Below are 20,892 nucleotides of genomic sequence, written 5' to 3' on the forward strand. Positions count from 1 at the left end.
AGCAAGGAGGGGCAGTCTTATCGAGGCGTGAAGGATGGCAAACGCAGACGCCATGGACAAAGCCAACCTCGACGCACACGAGAGTTGCAATCGCTGTGCGGGCCTGCATTTACCGGAATCCCGCCGCCCAATGGTGGGAAGCCATCGAGCCAACATCAAGTAACACCATTGTCGACAGCGTCCCCGCCCCAGGTCCGGCGGCTTACTGGCGTGTAAACGATCGTCCCCTCGTCTGGGCGGTGACTGGCTGTTCGCGGGCGTGATCACCGGCTCGAGAATCTTTCGAATATCGGCTGATCGGGGGTGGTTAAAAGGTACCCAGCACGCCAACATGCTCCAAGCATGGTCCAGCATTCCCCCTCCATCAACTATGCACGTGGAGGCGTAAATCCCGGGGTGGACGGCTGGGTCGCCAGTGGTGGCAGCCCTCTCCGGCGGTGATGCAATGAGAGAAAAAAAAACCGACCCAAGCGATGGGGGCGTGCCTGAAGACGTCTTGTCTCCGATTTCGAATCCCGCAATCTTGCATGGGTGCCAACGGTGTGTATCAAGTCTTGAATATCTTCACATACCATGGGACCGAACAACAGTAATTCCAGTGCACCCATAAGCGTACCTCGTCCGTTCCCACCCCTGGCTACCCACCGCTATTATATGTAGATATAAATCCCACAGCGATAGGTAAAGCCAAACAGCTCGGTGCACGCCTCCGAAGCTTCGTTCAACCAGTGATTACATCAACCCCTTCGTGACCTGGACCGCGCCTCGCGCAAAGCTGAGGCCTCCGTCCCCTTAGCGTAGCTGAAAATATTGTCGTCGTAAAAGTGGATATGCCTTATGGTCTCTCTCTCTCTCTCTCCTCACCACCGAGACCGGATTCTTTTTTTTCGTGACTCTTCAGCCTGCGAGAGGCCCGTAAAGCACCTTGTCCACCCCTGTCCTTGGTGGGAGGCTTGGTGAACACACACCAGCACACATACAGATCGGACACCTTAAGCGGACCGATCCGCTGCGCGGACTGCCCGGGCCGTATGATCACTTGCTGGTCGCAAGGCCTCCCGGTCATGGAATCAGACGGCCCTCGCCGGCTTTGGTAACCTCGTGCCTGGATACTCCAGTGGCATTCGCGATAGATTGGTACTGGCACCCGGATGCTCATGAGTTCCTTGTCTGCTCGAGTTGTTACGTCGATCACATACATAGAACTACGTTCGGGGAATCGTTTCGATGCAACGATTCGACGACAGGCAGCCGCGGGTATGCCGGTTCAGCAAGCCCAGGATTCGGGGCTGCCTCCTCAAAGCTGCCCTCGCGATGGGCACCCTCGAGCTAGCACTAGAGCGGATGCGCTTTCGCCCCTCGATTCCCAACTGCAAGGGCACAAACGGTGCCAGGGGCACCGCCGGCATCAAATGGTACGCGACAAAATTCAAGGAAATAGACGGCTCTGTTTCCTGCTAGGCCTGCTACGAGGACCGTGTCCCAGCCAACCGCTTCTCTTACCCACCTAGAGCCTGCGCGGCGACAGCCCGAGGGGGACACCTGGGCTTGCGATATCGCCGCCCCCCTCATCTAGAGGGAATACGAGCTCAAGGCCAAGTTTAACGACTGGCCCGGTTTCGTCCGCGAGGCGAAGGTGCGGACGTCTATCCCGCCGTGTCCGCAGCAAGCCCGCGTTCCGACCTACGGCAGGAAATGGGTTGTGCCTCGGGACGGGCCCAACGGGATGATCTTCTGTACGGCCTGCTATTGCGACCACGTCGTCCACACCGGCGAGGGACAGAGGTGGAAGGCGGCGGAGAACTACACCCAGTCGCGCGAGACCAAGGCTCGGTGCGGCATGAGCGTCCTGGGAATTGGGACAGCTATGACGTCCGCCCAGGAGGTCGAGGACTACTAGATCTTCTGGACGGCCGTCTACAAGCTTAGCAACGAGAAGTTCTGCGCGGACGAAGACATCTAGGGCGGGGTCTGGTACACGCTGCCCTCGAACCCGGTCAACTTCGGCGTCTGTGCAAGCTGCTACGTCGCTGCCTTGGAGCCGCTCGGCGTGCCGCAATTCTTCGTGCGCCAGCCCGCCGCGCCGGTCGGGAGCAAGCTGCTGTGATGCCTCAACCTGGCGCGCCCTCGCATAAAGCAGTTCTTGCCACGGCTCCTAGAGACGTGCTTCACGCGCGGCCCGACGTCATTCGACCAGGCTGCCTCCGCATATGCTTCCATCCCGTTGTGCCGGCGCGACGAAGACGTCGGCAATCGGCGCTGGTACGGGCGGTCCGACTGTGCGATTTGTCCGGAAGGCTACTTGGACTTCGCGCGCCACAGCCCGCTGGCCGGCATGATGGAGCTTGAAAACACGTCCCGGGAGGCCGGCATGATGTGCGAGCTGTACAGCCCGCGCATGCGCACTCTCCACAAGCAATGCGGCGAGGCCCCTCGACCGGACCCCGCCCCACTGCTGGCATCCTCGGTTCGGTGGCGGCTCATCTGGGCGGGGACGGTGCCGCGTATACGCATGATGCTATTCCAGGGGCAGATGATGCAGATGGAGCAGCAGATGCTGAACGGCATGAGCCTGGTCTCTACGACCGCCGGCGGGATCGACCAGATCAATTACGGGTCTTTGCGCACATATAGTTCTCCCGCTGTGAGGCACGGCTTTCAGTTCGATAACATGAACCTCCTCAGGGCTGCCGTGTATACAGTAGGCGTATGGCCTCGTTGCAAATAGCGGGAGTACGGTGGTGATGGTGGGGCCAGCTGGAGCAACGGCGGAGGGCCGTTGAATAAATAGCCTACTTAGCCTTCCAAATTTGGAGCCGTGGTCAGGACGAAAGGGGGAGTATACAGCAGCATCAATATTCCATGTTTGACTAGTGACTCCAATGCGTAGATCTCTCATAGACGAAGGACGAAAGGGGGAGAGTGGTATTTTACGGAAGCTTGGAATCCGCCAACTTCACCCCCCTACCTCAGGCGGTCAGCCTTAATGAAGCCCTTATTCTTGATTTCGTACGAGCGAAACCAAACCGGCACCGATGCGCAAGCCATAAATGCCAAGTCAGGACCTAGCGATTCGCGTAGGATGGGCTTGACTCCTTGGCTCTCCGTCTGGACCCGAGCGGGGGATGGCTCGGTAGAAGTATTGGAAGCTGAGGGGGAAGAAGAGAGGTAGGCATGGTAGGGTTGATTTTTGAGGGTGGTGGTATCAAGGGCACAGCAACTCACTGACGCAGGGGGATTTGAAACGCAGGCAGCTCTAATTTGAGTCTGTGCCGCTGTCGCGACGTCGTTGTCGTTGTGGCCGCCTGCAACCGAAGCAGGGCACTTCTGCCGTGACCTTGGCCTCGTCTGTGTAGTCACACACACACGCCCCTTTAGTTCCCCATGTCTGCGTCCGTAGGTAAGCATCGGGTACTATTGCCTACTTGCCTGGTGGGGTGGCAGTGCGCCATACTTGCTCGATGCTACAACGCCAGGTTTCCGCTAATACACAGCCATATTTTCCGTCCTCTCGCCGGAACGTAGGCGGGTTACTTTCAGGGGGTGCGAGCGGTCGTCTGAATGCAGTCTGTGCCTGGTTCCCTCGCGAGGCACCGCGGGCCGTGGAGGTGACGGCCGGCTTCGCGCCCGATAGGCCGAATACGCACTGGCTTTATTCCTCCTGGGGTCGACAGCTCACATAAGGAATCGGGGGATGGCTGAGCACATATGGGGTATGGATGTATGCAAATATGGACATACATGCCTGCGTAGGTACCTCACTGGTCTGTACCTATATATATATAGGTATATAGGATACATGTTGTGATGGATGCCGATGCGGAATGTTCCATGCCTGGAGAGCACACGGCTGGCCCCATCAGCCGATATCCCATCCACCCCCATGCCAAATCCAAGTGGCGGAGACGAGTTTTACCAAGATCGAGTAGCACCTATATGTGTATCAATTGCTACTCAACGTGGTAACGGTGGTGTGTACCGCCTATGGGAAGAGGCGTGTATCGCCTATAACAGGTACCTACCTCTATGTATGCCTACCACCTACCTACCTAGGTGGTGTGTACCCTACGGAGATCCCCTGTCTGGTATCCTAGCCGGGTTAGGTATATGCCAGACTCGCGTCTCCGGGCCTCAACCCCTTCTTCATATAGCAGCCGGGATAGGGACGTCGAAAACGTGGATGCAAGAAGACAACGGTATAGACAATACAGATATAAAAATAAATATACCTACCTGCGACAATGCACGATTGCCTTAGACCGTGTCGGCACGAAGACAAGCACGCCCTCTCTTTCCGTTCCTCCGTCATCTTCCATTGTGCGCCTCTTCCGTCGGACCGTCAGCATCTCACCAGCTCCAGCTTAGCGGCTCTATCCGCTCGACCTAGATGGTTTTTAGGAGGCCCAGCCAGAGCCAGCGCAGCCAGCTTCGCGATTCGAACTAGTGTGCTACTGTCTTGGCGGGTGGCCCGGCTTGGACGGAGTCACCGTTTCCTTGGTCCGGAGACCAAGCGCATCGTCGCACCTCAAACGGACGATGATCAACCGGAGCTCGCCAGTAGGTATGTATGAGTATGTACGCAGGTATACCCACCTATCGGCTCTCTGCCAATACCTACAATGACGTCGGTTCTTTTTATTTTTGCATCATCCTCGAGACCAGACGATATCTGATCCTATGGCCGTACCCTATGTGTACCGTGCAGGCACTATCCTATCGTCCAGCACACGCCTACATCTTCTAAGAATCTGAGCCGCCTGACCCGCAGTCTCATCCTAACCAAGACATAATACACCAACGCCATCCCTGCTCACAGTACTCATGATACCTATTGTAGGCCGAGTGTTTATCTAGGACACACCTTGCGCTGCCGTACCTCAGTCTCGATTGGCTCGCTTGGGCGTCTACACACCACCCGCCACTATTCACCTTAGCTCCCGTCTAAGCACATTGCCTTACCCAAGCGCGTATTGGGCGTCGGGCGTTGGCGTTACGGTGGCTTTGTCCGCGGTGCCCGCGCCCTTGTCGGCCTGTATATGTGGTGGTGGGACCTGCTGAAAACACAGGGCGGCGTGGGGGTCTGAGGAAACATGCTAATATAAAGAGAGCGACGCAGATGCCGACAATTATTGTTGATCTTCGGCATACAGACGAGTTTCTCCCGTTGGTTATGCCATCGCAGGAGCAAGGCGGTGCTTGCGACGGTTACCGTTGGCTGAGTATATACTCACGATCGAACCGACTCGGAAGCTTCGAGGTGTTGTGGCATTATTGTCCCTGAGAGAGAGCGAGAGAGAGAGGGGACCGTCGTGGATTCCGGTGCCGGCTTCGGGGACATTCCTAAGAGGAAAGAAGAAGGAAGGAGAAAGAAGAACAAGGAGAAGAGAGAGGAAAAGACAAGCAAAGAGACGGCACCGGATATTCAATCCCGCCCTACTCGCGCCATGATACAGAAGGCGTTGCTGCACCTGAGGCAACACAGTCGCTCCGCAATTACAACTCGAAGGGCGTCGAATTTCAATAGCGAACAGCAACCAGATAGGTCTCTGGATCGTCTCCTGGCGGGGAGGGTCTACATAGAAGAGCTGCCTCCGGATATCGAGCCTATTAGGACGCTGCTGGTGAAGTACAGCGGGATTCGCACCAAGGATGTCGACGAGCATGTTCATCAGATAGTACGTGCGCCTCGAGTCATGAGACACCCATCCCCCCTCTTCCCGTCCCTCCCTATTCCGGCTTATGCTGAGCGATACTAACTTGCCGTGTATCTAGCGCGACCGCCTATGGGATATATACCCTTACGCCACCATCGGCCATTTCCGCTTCCTGTCCCTCAAATTCACGCTAGATTCTTGGTACCATGTTGCCCTGGACCGGCTGCTCGCGCCAAGGTCTGACGTTACGTTTCTCGACGTAGGCTGCTGTGTCGGACAAGTGCTACGGAAACTCGCGTTCGACGGCGTGGACCCTGGGCGGTTATACGGCTTAGACCTCGAAAGCCGCTTCATAGACGCTGGCTACGACCTGTTTAAAGACCGGAACAAATTCAGGGCTACGTTCCTGGTTGACGATGTGCTGAGACGTGGCAGCGTGGGCGGTGGCGATTCCGGGTCCGAGGCGCTCGACGGCAAAATCAACATCATCCACGCGACGAGCTTCTTCCACCTGTTCACGTGGAGGGACCAGGTTCGGGCGGCCCAGCGCATGGTCCAATTTCTCGATCCTGACGACCCGGACGCTATGATCTTCGGCCGCCAGGTCGGGACGACGACGCCCGGGGATAAGGAGTGCAGCAGAGGACCGAGCAAGTTCCTGCACAATGCTGTGAGCTGGCAAGCGTTGTGGGACGAGGTCGGCGTTCTCACGGGGACCTCCTGGCGAACCGAGGTCAGCGAAACAGAGGAGAGGGGCATGCGCGGGGATGAGACCGCGGACGGAACACTCCGACGGATACGATTTGGTGTTTTTCGGGCGTGAACGACACCCATGGCTGATCGGCCGTGCCGCAGACGATGTTATTTTTCACCGCCAGAGTCCGCGAATGAGAATGTGCGGGTGCTCGCGGGGAAATGAGCGACATATAGTGGCTTTTAGAGCCGCCGTTAACCCAAGGAGTAAAGCTCGACAAGAAAACCCGAGGTTGGCGACGGGCAAAATCACGAGTTGGGCCTAGTTTCGCTAGGCTGCCGTCGCTAGAGCCCTGGCGATTCTGGAAACAAATTCCGTTGTCGTCGGATGAACGGTACCACTTCATCTTGGCCGGTTGGATACGGTTCCCGCAATGATGCCATCCATACTCCAACCGGACGAATATGCTAGTAGGCAGTAACCGGCTCAATCTTCTCCTCGTACGCCTAGCCCCGGGAAGGCCAATGAAGGAGAGATATCTTTCAGACTACGCTCGACACAACCACGCCATTGGTTGCTGAAGAGGCTACTGTAGACGTCCAGGCTCGTCCACGGTGCCTTCATGGTCGGCTCGTTTCCGGCGCGATATCCTCGTCAAGATTCAGAGGAAGGCCGTACATCTATGACGACAACCCCTTCCGAAGTAGCATGGCATCTCTCGCTCAAGTATGCCTACCTCTTCGTCAGGCGCCGCGTCGCGATGCGAAAGAGAGCCTCTTCACTTCCACAAAGTAGACGTGCGCGGCGAGCATAATCTAGTTCCTCAAACCGTCTTTCTCGGTGGTTATACCTCCTGGGATCGGTCCTTCTCCTGTATTCCACGTATTCGCCTTTGAGGATACGGGCTTGGGCCGAGTGACGACCAAAGGGCCGCTGAACCCAAGGCGATAACAATACGTGGCCGTTCCGAACTCGAGGAACTCCTGAAGAACAGCCTTGTTGACCCTAGCAAGCTCTGTTATTGAAATCGCATCCATAGACGGAAGGATAGGCCCCGTTCCTAGGTGATGGGGAAAATCAATGGAGTTAAGAAGTGCAATTCGTATTGATAGATGGTGGTGAGAATTGTATGGTCGCGGCGAAACACGGCTCAAGGGACAGAGCAACGACTCGGGAGGGCGACTTATCGACTTATCGATACCTTCTATACCCTACGAGTACTTTAATTGTATCTTGGCGCCTCGCGCGCTGTGCCGATGTATGCACGAGCCTATACACACGGTTATGTGACGAACTTGCGGGAAGAGGAATCGCTAAATGTATGACGGAGGGACAGGAGGACGGGACTCGATCGAGGTCAATTAAATATTTGGACTGTAGAGCCATGCAGGATGTATAGTAAGCTCGCAAATAACAACGCGACAGCATTGCTAGTTACCTATAAAACCAGTAACAACTCCGATACATGACCGTAATGGTTACTAACAACGCCAACCCATGCTAACAATCGGTAATGGACCGGGGCGATAATGATAGCTTCACCATATTCGCTTGGCTATCATCTCGTATCTCACGACTTTAGAGAGCCCGTCATCGCCTTTCTCCTTAAACTTCTCCTCCGTCTTGCGTTCCCGCTCGCGCATCTTCTTCAGTCCATCTTGGTCATCTTCGTACAACCATCTCCTACGATCGTCTCCGATCTCGACAGCGCCCCACGAGCCGATTCGCTTGCCCGGTTGCGAAAAGTTCTCGTGCTCCGCCTTGCCGGCCGCTACGGAATGCTCCTTTCGCTTCATCGCAACGTATCGCTCCCTCGAGTACCGCAATAGAAGCATGCCTAAGAGGAGCTTTGCGATGAGAAAAACAAACCAGAGAGACATGAAGAATATCGCGGTCATGGAGACGGCGATTACATCATCCGAGGAGAAGGCCCAGAAGGACGGGGGATCAGGAGAGTTGTAAGGATAACCATACACTGCACGACCTAGTGCGTTTCTGATAAGTGTATCGAGATGCTCAAACGCAGCAATCATAGCGGGTGAAGAGGGGGTGGAAGATTCGACCAAAAGTTCCGTAGTCGATGTTGGGAGGGGCGGATGTAGATGTGTAGAGAGGAACATATGGTAGACCTGCATCATGGCGCGGACGAAGAGGCACGAGAGAGGTAAGAGTGGCAGCCCCAGACGGCGGGTCAGCGACGGCGCCGAAAAGGCCTGCTTGGGTGGTGAGATAATTGTTCTGCAGCGCTTTCGACAATGATCATAGCTGATATGAACCAACTTACATTTGTATAGTAGTCTTTGGCCAGTACGTCCAGCATTCTCTTATATATGGTGGGCTTGATGTTGTTGAATTTATTGATGTACGCGTGCTTGATCCAGTCGACCATCATCTCGATGCCAATTACGACGAGGAAGGGCGAGAGTACTTCACCCGAGAGGAGCCACGACGGCAGGACAGTGAAGCTCGCGGGTAGAATCGAGCTCGTGTGCACCGGCCCGGGCTTCGTGACGTTTCCGTCCAGCTCGCTCCCGGCCCCTGGCACGGAGAACCCGCCTACCTCGACAACGTTTCGCATGCCGATGATGGACAAGATGACCCACAGCTGGAAGCGCTCAACCACGTCTGAACAAGTAAGCTGAAAGAGGTTCTCCTTCTCGATCCTCTTGAACACGCTCCCCTTGATCTCGACGAACTGGTTTGAGATGAGAAGGGTAAGGAGGGAATTTGAGTAGGAGTTCACGGCAACATTCAACGTGATGGCCTGGTAGAATAAGCACCAGGTGTGGAGGACGTTGTATATCAACGAGAGGATGAACATGCCAAGAGGCAAGAGCACCTTGGACCGTCCGGAGCTGTTGCGGGAAAGGGTTTCGGAGCTGAAGAGACACTCAAGAATATCCTGGCCGAGCGCCGAGAGGAGCCTGTCAGCAACCTCGAGGATATTGAAAATTACGTACAGTTTCATGGAGGACTGGGCTCGGATGAAGTGATACATTCGGCTGGCGTCTACGCCCATTAGGGCTATGACGCTGCAGAGGAGGATAGCACCCTGGAGGAGATCGGCTTTGTGATACGGCGTAAGGTTAGATGGAATCGACTTCGTTCTACGGTGTCGAGAACCCCCGGTCCTAGGCAGAGGGTGCTTTGGCGGGTGGAATACGCCGTTGCCGTTCAAGCGAGAAGTCTCAAGGGAGGTCAGACCTCCTGGCTCAGATGCGGTGCGATGTCGCAGCGTTCCGTTCTGCTGGGTGTTGGAGCTACTCCCTCTCGCTCGGCTCTGACTCCTTTCAGCCTCGCTGGCGGCTTGGCTGGACTGATCGTGAGGAGGCCGTCCCCTCTTCGCTCTCTGCCAGAGCCGCCAGATACCTTGCCAGACATAGCCAACAACCCACCTGACCTCTTTCCCTACCACGTAGGCCCACCATTTCCCAAGCACGCCTGCGGCGATTAGGAAGCGCATAGGTAGGATGGTGATTGTATACAGCCATGCGTCGAGGCACGCTAGGGTACCGAAGGTGAGGATCTGTTCGAGATACCATGGTAGACTGATAGCATTAAATAGTCGCTCGAACTTGACGGCACTAGATTCGTACGGCATATCGGCGGCATGCGAATGGTGAATGTAGAGGGGACTGGGCCGCTGACCAGCTAATTCAAGATTGAGGTGAGTATGGATCGACATGGGAGCGAGGGGGATGGCGGGAAGAATGGGAGATGGGGGTAGCTGATCGACCCGGTCTGGCTTGTGCGAAGACATAGATATTTTTGGCCCGACGTGGGAAAGATTCAGGGGAGAAGGGCGAGGAAGAGGATTGAACGAATTCCGTCTCGCCGCGTTTGGTGACGTTGTATGGGAGCTCATGGTTGCCCTCCGATTGATAGGAGGGGTGGAAAGCGTCCGCGATGGAGCAGGAGGCCGTCTGAGGTCGGCGGCGGTTTTGGGGGAGTTGCAGACTGGCGTAGATGGCACAGCCAGACTCTCGTTCTCGGCCGAGGCGTGAAGGCTATTTTGAAGTTGTCCCACGGGTAGACGGGACGCCGACTCAGCTATGCCGGCGGATTTCGGATACTCGGTGCCGTTCGCTTTGCGTTGATGAGGGGGGGGCAGCGGAGGAGGAGCAAGAGAGAGAGGGGCGGCGGCGACGGGAAGGGAATCGGGCGACGAGGTCAACGCCTGCATCTGGGAGGCAGACAGCTTCCTAACACTCTCATGACTCGGCTTCTTGGTGGCGGGCTTCGAAATGGACAGCGTACGCGGCTTAGAAACAGTGATGCTGTCGACCGACCGACCGGACGTAGCTTTTTCGGGAACGTGAGAAACGGTGACCGTTGAGGAAGGGTGGTCGTTGACACTGTTGCTCCCACTACTACTGGATGTTCTGTCGGACGAGCGTGCGTAGGCATCCCCGCTGGCGACTGGCCGGGATCTCTCAGGTCTCGGGGCGGCGGAAGTCGAGGCGGCGATTTCGAGCGTGGGGAACGGATCGGTTATGGGCAGTGGTGGTTGCTTTGCGGTCATCTTGTCTGCTCGAGAGACGCCGTCGTCGTCCTGATCCTGTTTTTCTTTCCTCTGCAAAGTCCTCCCCAGCCTTTCACTAAATTCCGTTTCCTCTGCCGCCCCTCTTACTTCCTCTTGCAAGAGCGTGCCACGGTCATCCCAGGCGCGACCGTCGTCGAGGTCAACGTCCTTATCTCGCATGGTCGATTTGGACATTAAGTATGGAGATGGTGATATTTTCTCGATTCACCCATGGTTTCTGGGAGCATGTTGGATCCCGTCCTCCGTCCGTGCTCCTGGTCGCCGGTACGGATAGCACCGGGGAAAAGACAGCAGAAAATGGGCGCGATCTCACGCCGCTTGTTGGGCGATGGTGCAGTTAACTAAGTGTTGTATCGTCGAAGGGTGAGAAGAAGCCAAGTTGAAATTCCGACTGGGGTATGAATGTGATAGGTTAGGTATCTGCCTGCAGCCTTGCAGTGGACCACCTGCCTGAGAGTTCTAGCGAATAAAGTACCTGAAGGTACCTACATACCTACGTCATCAACTACCTAACACGTATAAGCCTACTAACCTGTGGTGAAGGTACCTAGGTACTACATAGGTACGTACCTAACCAGGTACGTAGGTACGTACTGAAGGTATCTGGGTGTAGGTACCTCTAAGGTATACTGTCATAAATGCATGTGCATGTATGGGTGAGGCGAAAATAGGTACCTACAGATTGGATCAATCTAGTAATCTAGGTATTCATCTTGTCGCAGAAGCTCATGCTAACTATCTCAACAAATGTGGAGATTCGCCATCTCGCAACATCGCATCGCTAATAGCGATGCCAATATGAACTTCTGAGGACATAATGTTCGCCTATTTCACCTAGGTATTTCTACTCGGCTTATCCTATCTTAAAGCCTGCCCTGTTACGGAAGGAGTTCGCTTCCGAGGCTCCCAGATTAGATCGTCACCATGTAACAGGGGATTTGCTAGGCCGCGTAGGCATGGAGAAATTGGCCGACACATCGCTCTCACCTGTACCTGCAGCCTTGCGCTGTCTCTTTGCGGCTGAAGCGAACCGCCTCCTTGTATACCCGCCCTGGTGGGCGTGCGTCGACGTCGACGGGGCGAAGCCCGAATCCCTCGATTCCCAAGTATGGGGATATAGACCGAGCCGGCCAATCAAAACAACCAAATAGGCATACCTGGGTTGCTCTCGTCTTCGTCAACCTCATGGTTGCAGCTCGCACTCGGTCCCAGCCCGCATCCGGCCCATCGCTGACATACCTAGCGTGCGTCGTGTTCTCGGTCGGCGGCATATCCCCTAGCATCAAGTGTGTATCGAGATGGAGAGACAGAGAGACGATATATCAGCAGAGGGACTTTAAAAGCAGTGTCTTTCGCTCTATCTACTCGGGATGGACGGCACGACATGCTCGCTACGACCGCCGTTCACCTTGAATTAGGTATTTGTCAGATATACATAATGCTTGCCTACTTCGCTCGCCCGACGACTGTCTTCGCAGCATTGGTTGTTGGAAATGCTGTCCAAGCCGCCCTCCATGGTCACTGTCCACCTCTAGGGGCTGTCCTGCCGGCTCCGACCCGTCCCTCCGCACACGTATCGGTGCAAGCTGCCGTAGCAGACGTCACAAATACCCTCCGGAATCTCACTGTTGGACTTGACGCCACGGGGATATCGATCGCGGTTAAGTCGATACACGAGGCTGACCCGCTGCTCGAGCTCCATCATACGCCAGCGCTCCTCAACACCAATGGGACTGCTGCCATCGACTCGCAGTCTGTCTACCGTGTGGGGAGCATATCCAAAATATTCGCCGTGCTGGCTCTTTTACAACAGAGCCATGTGAGGTGGGACGACTTGATTACGGACTACGTTCCGGAGCTCCTCGAGCTGAGGGGAGAGACCGACGAGATTAACGACATTACAACTGTCTGCTGGAACGAGGTCACCCTCGGTTCCCTCGCATCGCATATGAGTGGTATCGGCACAGATCGTAAGTAAAACTAGAAACAAATACCCGGCCAGCGTTCCTGCTAACCAGCCCCAGTCGTGAACGACCTGGGTACCCTTCCGACAGACTGGACTCAAATTGGATTGCCTCAGCTCGACGAAACCCAGAAAACCGGATGCGCCGGCGTCCTTGGCCTTCCTCCCTGCGATAGAGCCCAGTTCTTTAGGGACTTCGGGAAGCGCCATCCAGTGTACGCTCCATTCACGAATCCGGTCTACTCTAACGTCGCGAGCGTTATTCTCGGCTTTGCAGTCGAAGCGATAACCAACGCAACCTATGACAACTATGTTAAGGAGTCGATCTTTGAGCCTCTCTCTATGACTAATACAACCATCTTCGACGCCCCGAAGAATGATGCTTGGGGCTTCATTCCCGTGAATGAGATGTGGTGGGGCAGCAGTTTCGGATACGAGGACATGTAAGTTTCGACGTCGGTCCGCTACGGGGCAAATCTAACGCCAGGCAGGGCGGGTGGTTTCTACTCGAACACGGTGGACCTTCTTTCCTTTGGTACCGGTATCCTGAAGCACAGCGTGCTCGATGCTCCCAAAACGAGGAAGTGGATGAAGCCGGAATCGTCCACCTCTTCATCTGGTCTCCTGATGGGCGGACCTTGGGAGATCTTACGATCTAAGACGGTAACCAAGGACAAGCGCCTTGTCGAGTTTTACTGCAAGGGGGGAAACCTCAGTACTTACAACAACATCTTATGCCTCGTGCCGGACTACGATCTAGTTATCACTATCCTCTCTGGCGGGTCGCAGTCGAGTGCCGATCTAGTTGATTTGGCTCTGACGAAGGTTGTCCAGGGGCTGCTTCCTGCTATCGAGGAGGCAGGCAAAACCGAGGCCTCGTCGAGATTTGGCGGCACCTACGTCGATTCGTCTACGAATTCGACGATTACCCTTTCGGTCGATGACGCCCCGGGGTTCGCCGTCTCCAACTGGGTTGTTCGCGACGTCGATATCGTTCAGAACTACGGGAGATTTTCCTCGCCGTCGAGCAGCCCGCAGGACCGAGAAGTCTCCGTCAGGTTGTATCCGACGAACCTCAGCTCGGGATATCAGACTGCATGGCGCGCCTTCTTCGACGTCGGAAGTCCCGAGCAGATGGCCGAGAAAGATATGAACTCATTCTGGCCTGACGCGAGCTGCCATACTTGGGGCTCTATGGATAGACTCACGTACGGGTTCCGATCCGTGGACGAGTTCATCTTTTCAGTCTCCGGGCGTGGCTCGGCGCAGAGCGTGGATCTCAGGGCTTTTAGGGTTCATTTGCAGAAGGCACTTTGATGAAATCTTGGCTGGAGAAACAGGCCAAGACAACGTTCATTCGTACAAATCTCCGGGGCGCACAATTTTGGAAGTGTACTGGAGCCGTCAGACCTGCTGTCCGTATACTAAATTTATTTCATATCTAGAGCAGATTACTCGTGCTCAATACTTAATGATACAGGACTCCACCGAAGCCGTCCCGTAGACAATCAGTTACCCCGCATAGTTCATTGAAAACAAACGGCACATGAATTTGTCCAAAGACCACAGCTCCTACTGCTATCGTCATCCACGTCCTACGTCTATTTCCAGAACGGGGGTGCCATAGCCGAATAGTATCATCGTATGCCGCTCTTCGAACACCGCCTCCTCTCGCATACCGATAAATCTTACCCTTGTTGTGTCTTCGGGCTCTCCTCCAAAGCCCGCGAACACCACGCGCCCTCCCATCGATCTCCAAAAGCAGAGCGTGCCAAATATGGCGACCGACATCTCCGAGTCTACCCGGCGACAGCATCAAGGGCCAACGGCGTCGTGTTTACGGGCAGCGCCATCGGTCTTGGCGCCCAGTCCACTACCAGGCGCATCGTGACCCCTTATCTATGTAGGTCCGTGTTTAAAAGCTGCGACCAAGTTGGGGAGTTATCCTTAGGACTGGCTGTCTCGAGCAAATCGCGGGACAGAAGCTTCGTCGGCGAGCGACTTCGATGCCGGCGTAGATTAGACGGGATTTAGCAGTTGGTCGAATAGTGAACGATTCAATCGAACTCCTTCCTTTTCCTCAATATGTGCCAACATGATGCCTACCACGAACGCGATAGCCATTGCCATTTCCAGTAGACGTGACCACAGCTACATGCCGTTACGCCCTCGGCTGGCCGGATTAGTTGCTATCTGGAGTCGTCGGTCTTTGTTCTGGTCCACTGGTCCTGGTTATCTCCGCCGCACCAGCCGGCCACCATTCCCCGCAGGACGAGCCATGAGCGCTGGCGCTGGCGCTCGAGGGCGGCAAGCGATGGCGTGATCGGCATCAATATGGCGATAGGCCATGGGAATCGGCGATGTCGATTGCACATGTCGGGATGTGTATGCGGGGAGTTCCAGCCTCTGTCGTTCCCCGGTTACCGTAAAAAGACCTGCAAGATTAAGAACCCAGCTGCTGCCTCCATCCATTCTGTAGCGATGTTAAATGACGCCGCATCATCTCTGGTCCCCATAGCTCGTTAATTCGATTGCCATAATAATCCTCGTCACCTCGTCGGCATAATAATAGCAAGTATAATTACCATGGCCTCCCCAATTCAGAAGAACCTAGTCGAGAAGAACGCGGAATACTCCAGCAAGTTCACCCAAGGCGACCTTGCCCTCCCTCCTGCGAAGCAATATCTTGTCCGTACGTAGTATTATCTCCCCACACCAAAGGGTTACAGCGGGCCGAGCTGCGCCCCTGGGGGGGCCCAACTAACCTTCTCGGATAGTGACATGCATGGACGCCCGTCTCGACCCGGCGGCAGCATTCGGCATCGACCTCGGAGACGCCCACGTCATCCGTAATGCCGGCGGTAGTGCGAGGGATGCCCTCCGATCCATCATCATCTCGGAGCAGCTCCTGGGCACGAAGGAGATAATCCTCATCAAGCATACCGGCTGTGGTATGCTGACGTTTACGAATGAGGATGCCCACGGTCTGGTGAAAAAGAACCTGGGCCCCAGTGCTGCGGCAGAGATTTCTACCCTCGACTTCCTCCCGTTTCCAAACTTGGAAGAAGCCGTGAAGCAAGACGTGGAATACTTGAAGAAGAGTGCCGCCGTGCCTGCAGCTGTACCCATTACTGGTTGGGTTTACGAAGTTGAGACCGGCAAGGTCAGGCAGGTCATATAGGCGGTATGGCGAGAATGATTTGGCATTAAGCGCAACAGTCGGCATCATACCTATCCGGCGTGTATAGGGCGAATCACCAGACAATCAACCCGATCCTGGCTCTATTTCCTCCTCCATCCCCCTCTGTGCTCCAGCTCAGTCCACCAAATGAAGGGCCGGATTACTTTGCCGATAGAGCACGCAAGCTGAACCTTGATAGAATGTAATCAGCAAATGCGGTCGTTCATTAGGATGAAGTACTATGGTCCGCAAGGGAACTCTGATTGTGCACTTCTCTGCAAATATGAAGACTCGTATACACGGACAAAATACATAGGATAACACGAACTACCAACATGACTTTCGGGTAGGAGAATTATCTGACGCAATTGGTGACTCGCCGTTGCAAGTTCCACCGGCCAAGTAGCTACCACTGAAATCGTCAGTAAACGCGATAGAGATCCCACGTTTATGCTCAGTACGAGTTGTAAGAGGTCCGAGAAGAGAACTCCGAACTTTATTCCCCAGTAAATCCTGCCCGATATCAGAACCTATACCCTCGGCTTAACTCTGCCAACCTCCATGCTGTCCACTCCATGTTCATAGTATACCTTCCGTGGGGAGGACGACACCGATGTAGGAAACCGAATAGCTAATAGGCGGCTTGAGCGGGGATCTAATGTAGAAGCATTAGGATGCGAATTAAGAGGCGGACAATGGAAGATGGGAACTTTCGTTCAAAAGCGCGGGATCGATCATTGCCAGATCGATCATTGGCATTGTTTGTGCAACCGGTGCACCTCCATGATCCTCGTCATCGTCGTCTCGCCGAGGTTTCGGGCCTCGGTCTGGTCGATCGGGTGGAGAGTTATCCCCTTCGTCAGAACTCTCATCTTCTTTTCCCTTGGAGGCTGCCTCGTCGGCGGCATGATCCTGGGGGCTTTTCTCTTGATTACCGGTGCCGTCTTCCGCGCCTTTGTGCTTTCTCCGGCGATGAGTGCGGAAGCTGTTGAGGTTCGCATATTTGCGACCACAGCAGCGCAGGTCACTCTTCGGCGCTTGCTTTTGAAGATAAGCCGAGTTGGGCTTATGAATCTTGGACAAATGGGAAGAAATATTATGGCCGGCGTTGGCCATCTTCGAGCCGCAAGGACTGCCGTTCTTCAACATGCCACATCGGAATCTGCCACTTTTCATCACACTCCCCACAGCATTTTTTAAGGCTGGCTGAGTATCATTATCAGGTTCGGAATCGCCTGGAAGGCCGCCACGCGGCGTAGGCTTTCGGTCCTCCTTTTTAGGAGGCATGGCTTGGGTAGAGAGGTCGGCACGCTAAAGCTTTACAGTCAGTCGATACCCGCGTCGTCTCCTCGCAACTACGCCTTTCAGGACCTGATAATGAATCGAGATGGGGACGTTCGGGGACAAGAAGGGGACAGATCCGGGAATCCATCACTGCTAACAAAATGGAAAACATATACTCAATGATAGGATGCCAACTTACTGTACTGCTTGATAGCTTTTTTTAGGGTATCCCCAAGTTGCTGATTCTCTAGAAATGATGCCTTTGTGAGAGAGGAGGAGGGGCGAAGGAGAGAAGAAGAGGGAGGAAGGAAAAGATCTCAAGTCCGGGGGGTCCGGCTTTATATGCCGGAAAAGCGGGTCAACCGGAGCCGAAGGTGTGATCTCTTCCCGGGCAGGAGTCCGGACCCGTAGATGTATTGAATTGTCATATACCTATCAGCATGTATATCAAGTTGGCACAAAGCTCTGGGTCACCTGGTGGGCAAAGAGATGTTTGTGCGTGGGTCATCTCCAGTCAACAGACAGGGCGAGGATGTCTTGACTTGGTGTGTAGCACTGGGTTGGTTTAAAATTGATCACTTGTCTGTACTATAGTTAGGCTTGATGTCTTGACGGGCGATACTATTCTATTATGAAGAAGGATGTAATCCACAACTAGTGTGACTTGTCAGTGAATGGAAGAGGATCTCAAATTTGGCAGGACTACTATTATCCCTATATATTGTGACGCTGTTAAGGTATGTTTACTAGGACAAATCACCTCGTTATGGAAGTGTTGATATAGATGTTCGTGATTTCACCGTTTTCATATCATTTGTCCTCAGTCTTTTTATCTCGTCCCCTGCACTATTGCTAGTATCACAAAAGCCTACCCATATTTAGCCCATAGCTTCGGCCCCTTTCAATATGTTCTTAGATATAACAAGCTAGATGCTCTCGAGAAAAAAGCCATAAGACAACTAAGATGTCAATACCCAACAAGCTAGTCCACCATACAAAACTTTCTAATTCTGTCCAGGCAAGGCAGTTCTGGTGAGAGTTACATGAATTGGGGGTATATCATCATCTCCTACACTCTTCTTAGGAATGATTGAACTACCTGTATACTGTTAATAAGAGTCATGTCCTACCTTTCTGGGCCTCCCCTCGTTGGACTGATACGGAGCTATACTACCGAGGTTAAAAAAAAACATTGTAGCCCTCTTATACTGGGGCTGGAAGATACCGAGACTTACACAACATGTTCCGTGAGCTGTGATCGCCGGAGCCTTCCAGTAGAAGCGCCCCCCCCCCCCCCTTCTATACCCTTCTCCTCCTCTCCCCTAGCAGGGTTGGTCTGGGGTTGGGTTGGCTCGGGATGGGCGCATCGCTGGCGCTGGGGGGTGGTTGGTTCCTGTTCCGCCCTGTCGAGATAAAGATAATGGTATTGTTGATGAGGCGTAGCAAGACACATCAAGCTATCCACTGTTGAAGCTAGAGATCTCATAAGGAGATGTACCCAATTGCTATGCTACACTAATACTTGGTATTATATGTAGGGGTTCAATTAGAAGGCGGATCACGATCTGTTGAAACTTAACCGCGAAGCGTCATTTATCCCCGCCTCGTAGATCGGTGTTTGGTGTTCGGGAGGATCTGCCAAAGGTCTTGGGAACGAGCAGTGGTAAATTCGGGAAACCGGCAATCCCACCGGGGCCACATTCATGATAGTAGATAACAGCACGAATACTCAGAGGTGTATTATCAGGCGGATGTCTAAGCAACAAGGCAGATAGTATTGTCCCGCAGCTCCGCTCTTATATTTATCGTTTAATGGCACTCGAGATTCTTAAAATTGACGCTTGGGATCTTGGAAAATTGTATTTATTTCTGTGTGTAAGATGCTAGTAATATCGGCCTGTAGGTTGTATGTTGAGCAAACGACGTGGATGTAGACGCTCAGACACAAACAGCTTCGCTATAATCCCGAGGGGCGGCGATGGGCGTAGCAAAGAGAGCAAACTGGAGAGAAATAGGTGGAGCAGCACATCACTTCTCTATGGGTCTTCCGAAATATTATTACGGGAAGACGGGCCTTTGTTGCGGCGAAGCTAGGGGGTTGCGAACCATGATGGATAAGGACGATGATGATGCCAAGGAAAAAGGAAATGAGGGTATATCCGAGAAAAAAAGAGCAGAAGTGCATTCTTTGGTTATGAGGGGATTTTCACCGCGGAACTGCAGCTATTATAATTGGTTGGATAAACTAGTTGGCTGGTTAATAGGAATCACTTGGAATAGGGCCGAGGATTGAAGCGGGGGGAGGAGGACATAACTCAAAGTAGCAGGAAGTTGTAGGGGATCGACACGCCGATGCTAAAGCTTCGCTTCTATACGAGTCAAGGCGCGGCGATCTCTATCCGTTCAGGGTGCTACGATGCCTGACGGTACCCTGCCGAGGCTACTCTGACGTCTGTTCTCGATACTGAGAAACCAGCACAAGCCCAGATGCCTAGGGGTATAAAGCCTGCGGATGTGCACATTTCTAGTGTATGTTACCTCTCCCCCAGTAGTAGCACCTTGCTCATCCGAGTATGGTACTGATTCGATGCGCTCCCGCCGTGCCGCCCTCGTCGCCCTGGCCCTGGCCGGCCAGCGCTTGGTCTCGTCGCATAGCTTCGTATCCAACATCAACATCAACGGCCTTTCGTACGATGGCTTCCGCCCCACCGAGCCAGATGCTCACCCCTATGCTATAGGTTGGTCGACAGCGGCACTCGACCAAGGCTACGTAAATCAAACAGGATACCGTACCGAAGAAATCATATGCCACAGGGGGGCAGAGAATGCAAGGGGGTACGCGCCGGTTCCCGCCGGTGGCATTGTGCATATTCAGTGGAATGGCTGGCCGCAGTCGCACAAGGGACCCGTGATGGATTATCTGGCCTCCTGCAACGGTCCTAGCGAAACAGTCGATAAAACCAGGTTGCGGTTCTTCAAGATTAACCAGGTCGGGCTCGTGGACGGGTCTGAAGCTCCAGGGATATGGGGATCGGACCAGCTCATCGCGAATAACAATTCTTGGGTGGTTGAGATCCCCCGACGTATTCGACCTGGTTTCTACGTCCTGCGGACCGAGATCATAGCTCTGCACAATGCCTCCTACGAGATCGGGGCGCAAAACTATCCCCAGTGCATAAACCTGCAGATCACCGGCGACGGTCCCGATTTGCCTGCCGGAGTTCCTGGCCAGGCACTTTACGACCCCGAAGATCCTAGCATGCACCTCGATATCAGTGGCGGCATACCCGAATACACGATTCCGGGGCCACCCCCTATCGCAGGGATCGAAACTGTCACGTTGAGCCACCCTATGCCAACTGGAAGCGGGACTCCGCGCATAGGAACCGCTGAAGCCGCGATAGCAACTCTAGCCGAGATAGCTGATCGGATATATAACACTTTGGGCCCTGACGTATAATAGACAAGATGTGTACGCTGCATGACAGGCTGAGATGACATGGGAAACATTGTGTATATTTCTACGTAGACATATAACTTGTTAGAACACGGCGATCTTAACGACTTACACCC

General features: G+C 54.1%; 7 protein-coding genes across 7 annotated transcripts; 5 read left to right on the top strand and 2 right to left on the bottom strand.

The window, feature by feature from the left end:
• Nucleotides 1-648: 648 nt before the first annotated feature.
• GGS23DRAFT_616368 (uncharacterized protein) lies at nucleotides 649-2,728 on the top strand (the record flags this gene model as incomplete). Its single annotated transcript, XM_051520781.1, has 4 exons — nucleotides 649-1,449; nucleotides 1,577-1,885; nucleotides 1,964-2,086; nucleotides 2,141-2,728. Exons 1-4 carry the CDS (start codon nucleotides 1,228-1,230, stop codon nucleotides 2,726-2,728), a joined length of 1,242 nt encoding a protein of 413 aa, XP_051367972.1. The 5' UTR covers nucleotides 649-1,227.
• Nucleotides 2,729-4,677: 1,949 nt separating this feature from the next.
• Nucleotides 4,678-6,825, top strand: GGS23DRAFT_616370 (uncharacterized protein; the record flags this gene model as incomplete). Its single annotated transcript, XM_051520782.1, has 3 exons — nucleotides 4,678-4,683; nucleotides 5,454-5,675; nucleotides 5,773-6,825. 3 exons carry the CDS (start codon nucleotides 4,678-4,680, stop codon nucleotides 6,475-6,477), a joined length of 933 nt encoding a protein of 310 aa, XP_051367973.1. The 3' UTR covers nucleotides 6,478-6,825.
• A 991-nt stretch (nucleotides 6,826-7,816) lies between these two features.
• GGS23DRAFT_327294 (DUF747-domain-containing protein) lies at nucleotides 7,817-11,308 on the bottom strand. Its single transcript, XM_051512930.1, has 2 exons — nucleotides 8,633-11,308; nucleotides 7,817-8,561 (listed from the first exon to the last, which is right to left on the bottom strand). The coding sequence occupies exons 1-2, from the start codon at nucleotides 11,063-11,065 to the stop codon at nucleotides 7,887-7,889; spliced, it is 3,108 nt and encodes a 1,035-aa protein (XP_051367974.1). The 5' UTR covers nucleotides 11,066-11,308; the 3' UTR covers nucleotides 7,817-7,886.
• Nucleotides 11,309-12,329: 1,021 nt separating this feature from the next.
• GGS23DRAFT_600554 (beta-lactamase/transpeptidase-like protein) lies at nucleotides 12,330-14,171 on the top strand (the record flags this gene model as incomplete). The annotated part of the gene is made up of 3 exons (XM_051519094.1): nucleotides 12,330-12,861; nucleotides 12,916-13,297; nucleotides 13,346-14,171. 3 exons carry the CDS (start codon nucleotides 12,330-12,332, stop codon nucleotides 14,169-14,171), a joined length of 1,740 nt encoding a protein of 579 aa, XP_051367975.1.
• Nucleotides 14,172-15,321: 1,150 nt separating this feature from the next.
• GGS23DRAFT_327384 (carbonate dehydratase) lies at nucleotides 15,322-16,179 on the top strand. The gene is made up of 2 exons (XM_051512931.1): nucleotides 15,322-15,546; nucleotides 15,632-16,179. Exons 1-2 carry the CDS (start codon nucleotides 15,441-15,443, stop codon nucleotides 16,033-16,035), a joined length of 510 nt encoding a protein of 169 aa, XP_051367976.1. The 5' UTR covers nucleotides 15,322-15,440; the 3' UTR covers nucleotides 16,036-16,179.
• A 523-nt stretch (nucleotides 16,180-16,702) lies between these two features.
• Nucleotides 16,703-17,322, bottom strand: GGS23DRAFT_616378 (uncharacterized protein; the record flags this gene model as incomplete). The annotated part of the gene is made up of 1 exon (XM_051520783.1): nucleotides 16,703-17,322. The coding sequence occupies one exon, from the start codon at nucleotides 17,320-17,322 to the stop codon at nucleotides 16,717-16,719; it is 606 nt and encodes a 201-aa protein (XP_051367977.1). The 3' UTR covers nucleotides 16,703-16,716.
• A 2,325-nt stretch (nucleotides 17,323-19,647) lies between these two features.
• GGS23DRAFT_586352 (lytic polysaccharide monooxygenase) lies at nucleotides 19,648-20,884 on the top strand. Its single transcript, XM_051517431.1, has one exon. The coding sequence runs from the start codon at nucleotides 19,832-19,834 to the stop codon at nucleotides 20,777-20,779; it is 948 nt and encodes a 315-aa protein (XP_051367978.1). The 5' UTR covers nucleotides 19,648-19,831; the 3' UTR covers nucleotides 20,780-20,884.
• The last annotated feature ends 8 nt before the right edge of the window (nucleotides 20,885-20,892 follow it).

The sequence above is a fragment of the Durotheca rogersii genome (genome assembly GCF_024521655.1).
Source record: "Durotheca rogersii strain YMJ 92031201 chromosome Unknown GGS23scaffold_34, whole genome shotgun sequence".
Lineage (NCBI taxonomy): Eukaryota > Fungi > Ascomycota > Sordariomycetes > Xylariales > Xylariaceae > Durotheca > Durotheca rogersii.

Coding starts and splice junctions, on each gene's coding strand:
- GGS23DRAFT_327294 (XM_051512930.1), bottom strand. CDS start 11,065: ATGTCCAAATCGACCATGCGAGATAAGGACGTTGACCTCGACGACGGT. Junction 8,562..8,632: donor CCAAAGACTACTATACAAAT/GTAAGTTGGTTC, acceptor CCACCCAAGCAG/GCCTTTTCGGCGCCGTCGCT.
- GGS23DRAFT_327384 (XM_051512931.1), top strand. CDS start 15,441: ATGGCCTCCCCAATTCAGAAGAACCTAGTCGAGAAGAACGCGGAATAC. Junction 15,547..15,631: donor TGCGAAGCAATATCTTGTCC/GTACGTAGTATT, acceptor CTTCTCGGATAG/TGACATGCATGGACGCCCGT.
- GGS23DRAFT_586352 (XM_051517431.1), top strand. CDS start 19,832: ATGTGCACATTTCTAGTGTATGTTACCTCTCCCCCAGTAGTAGCACCT.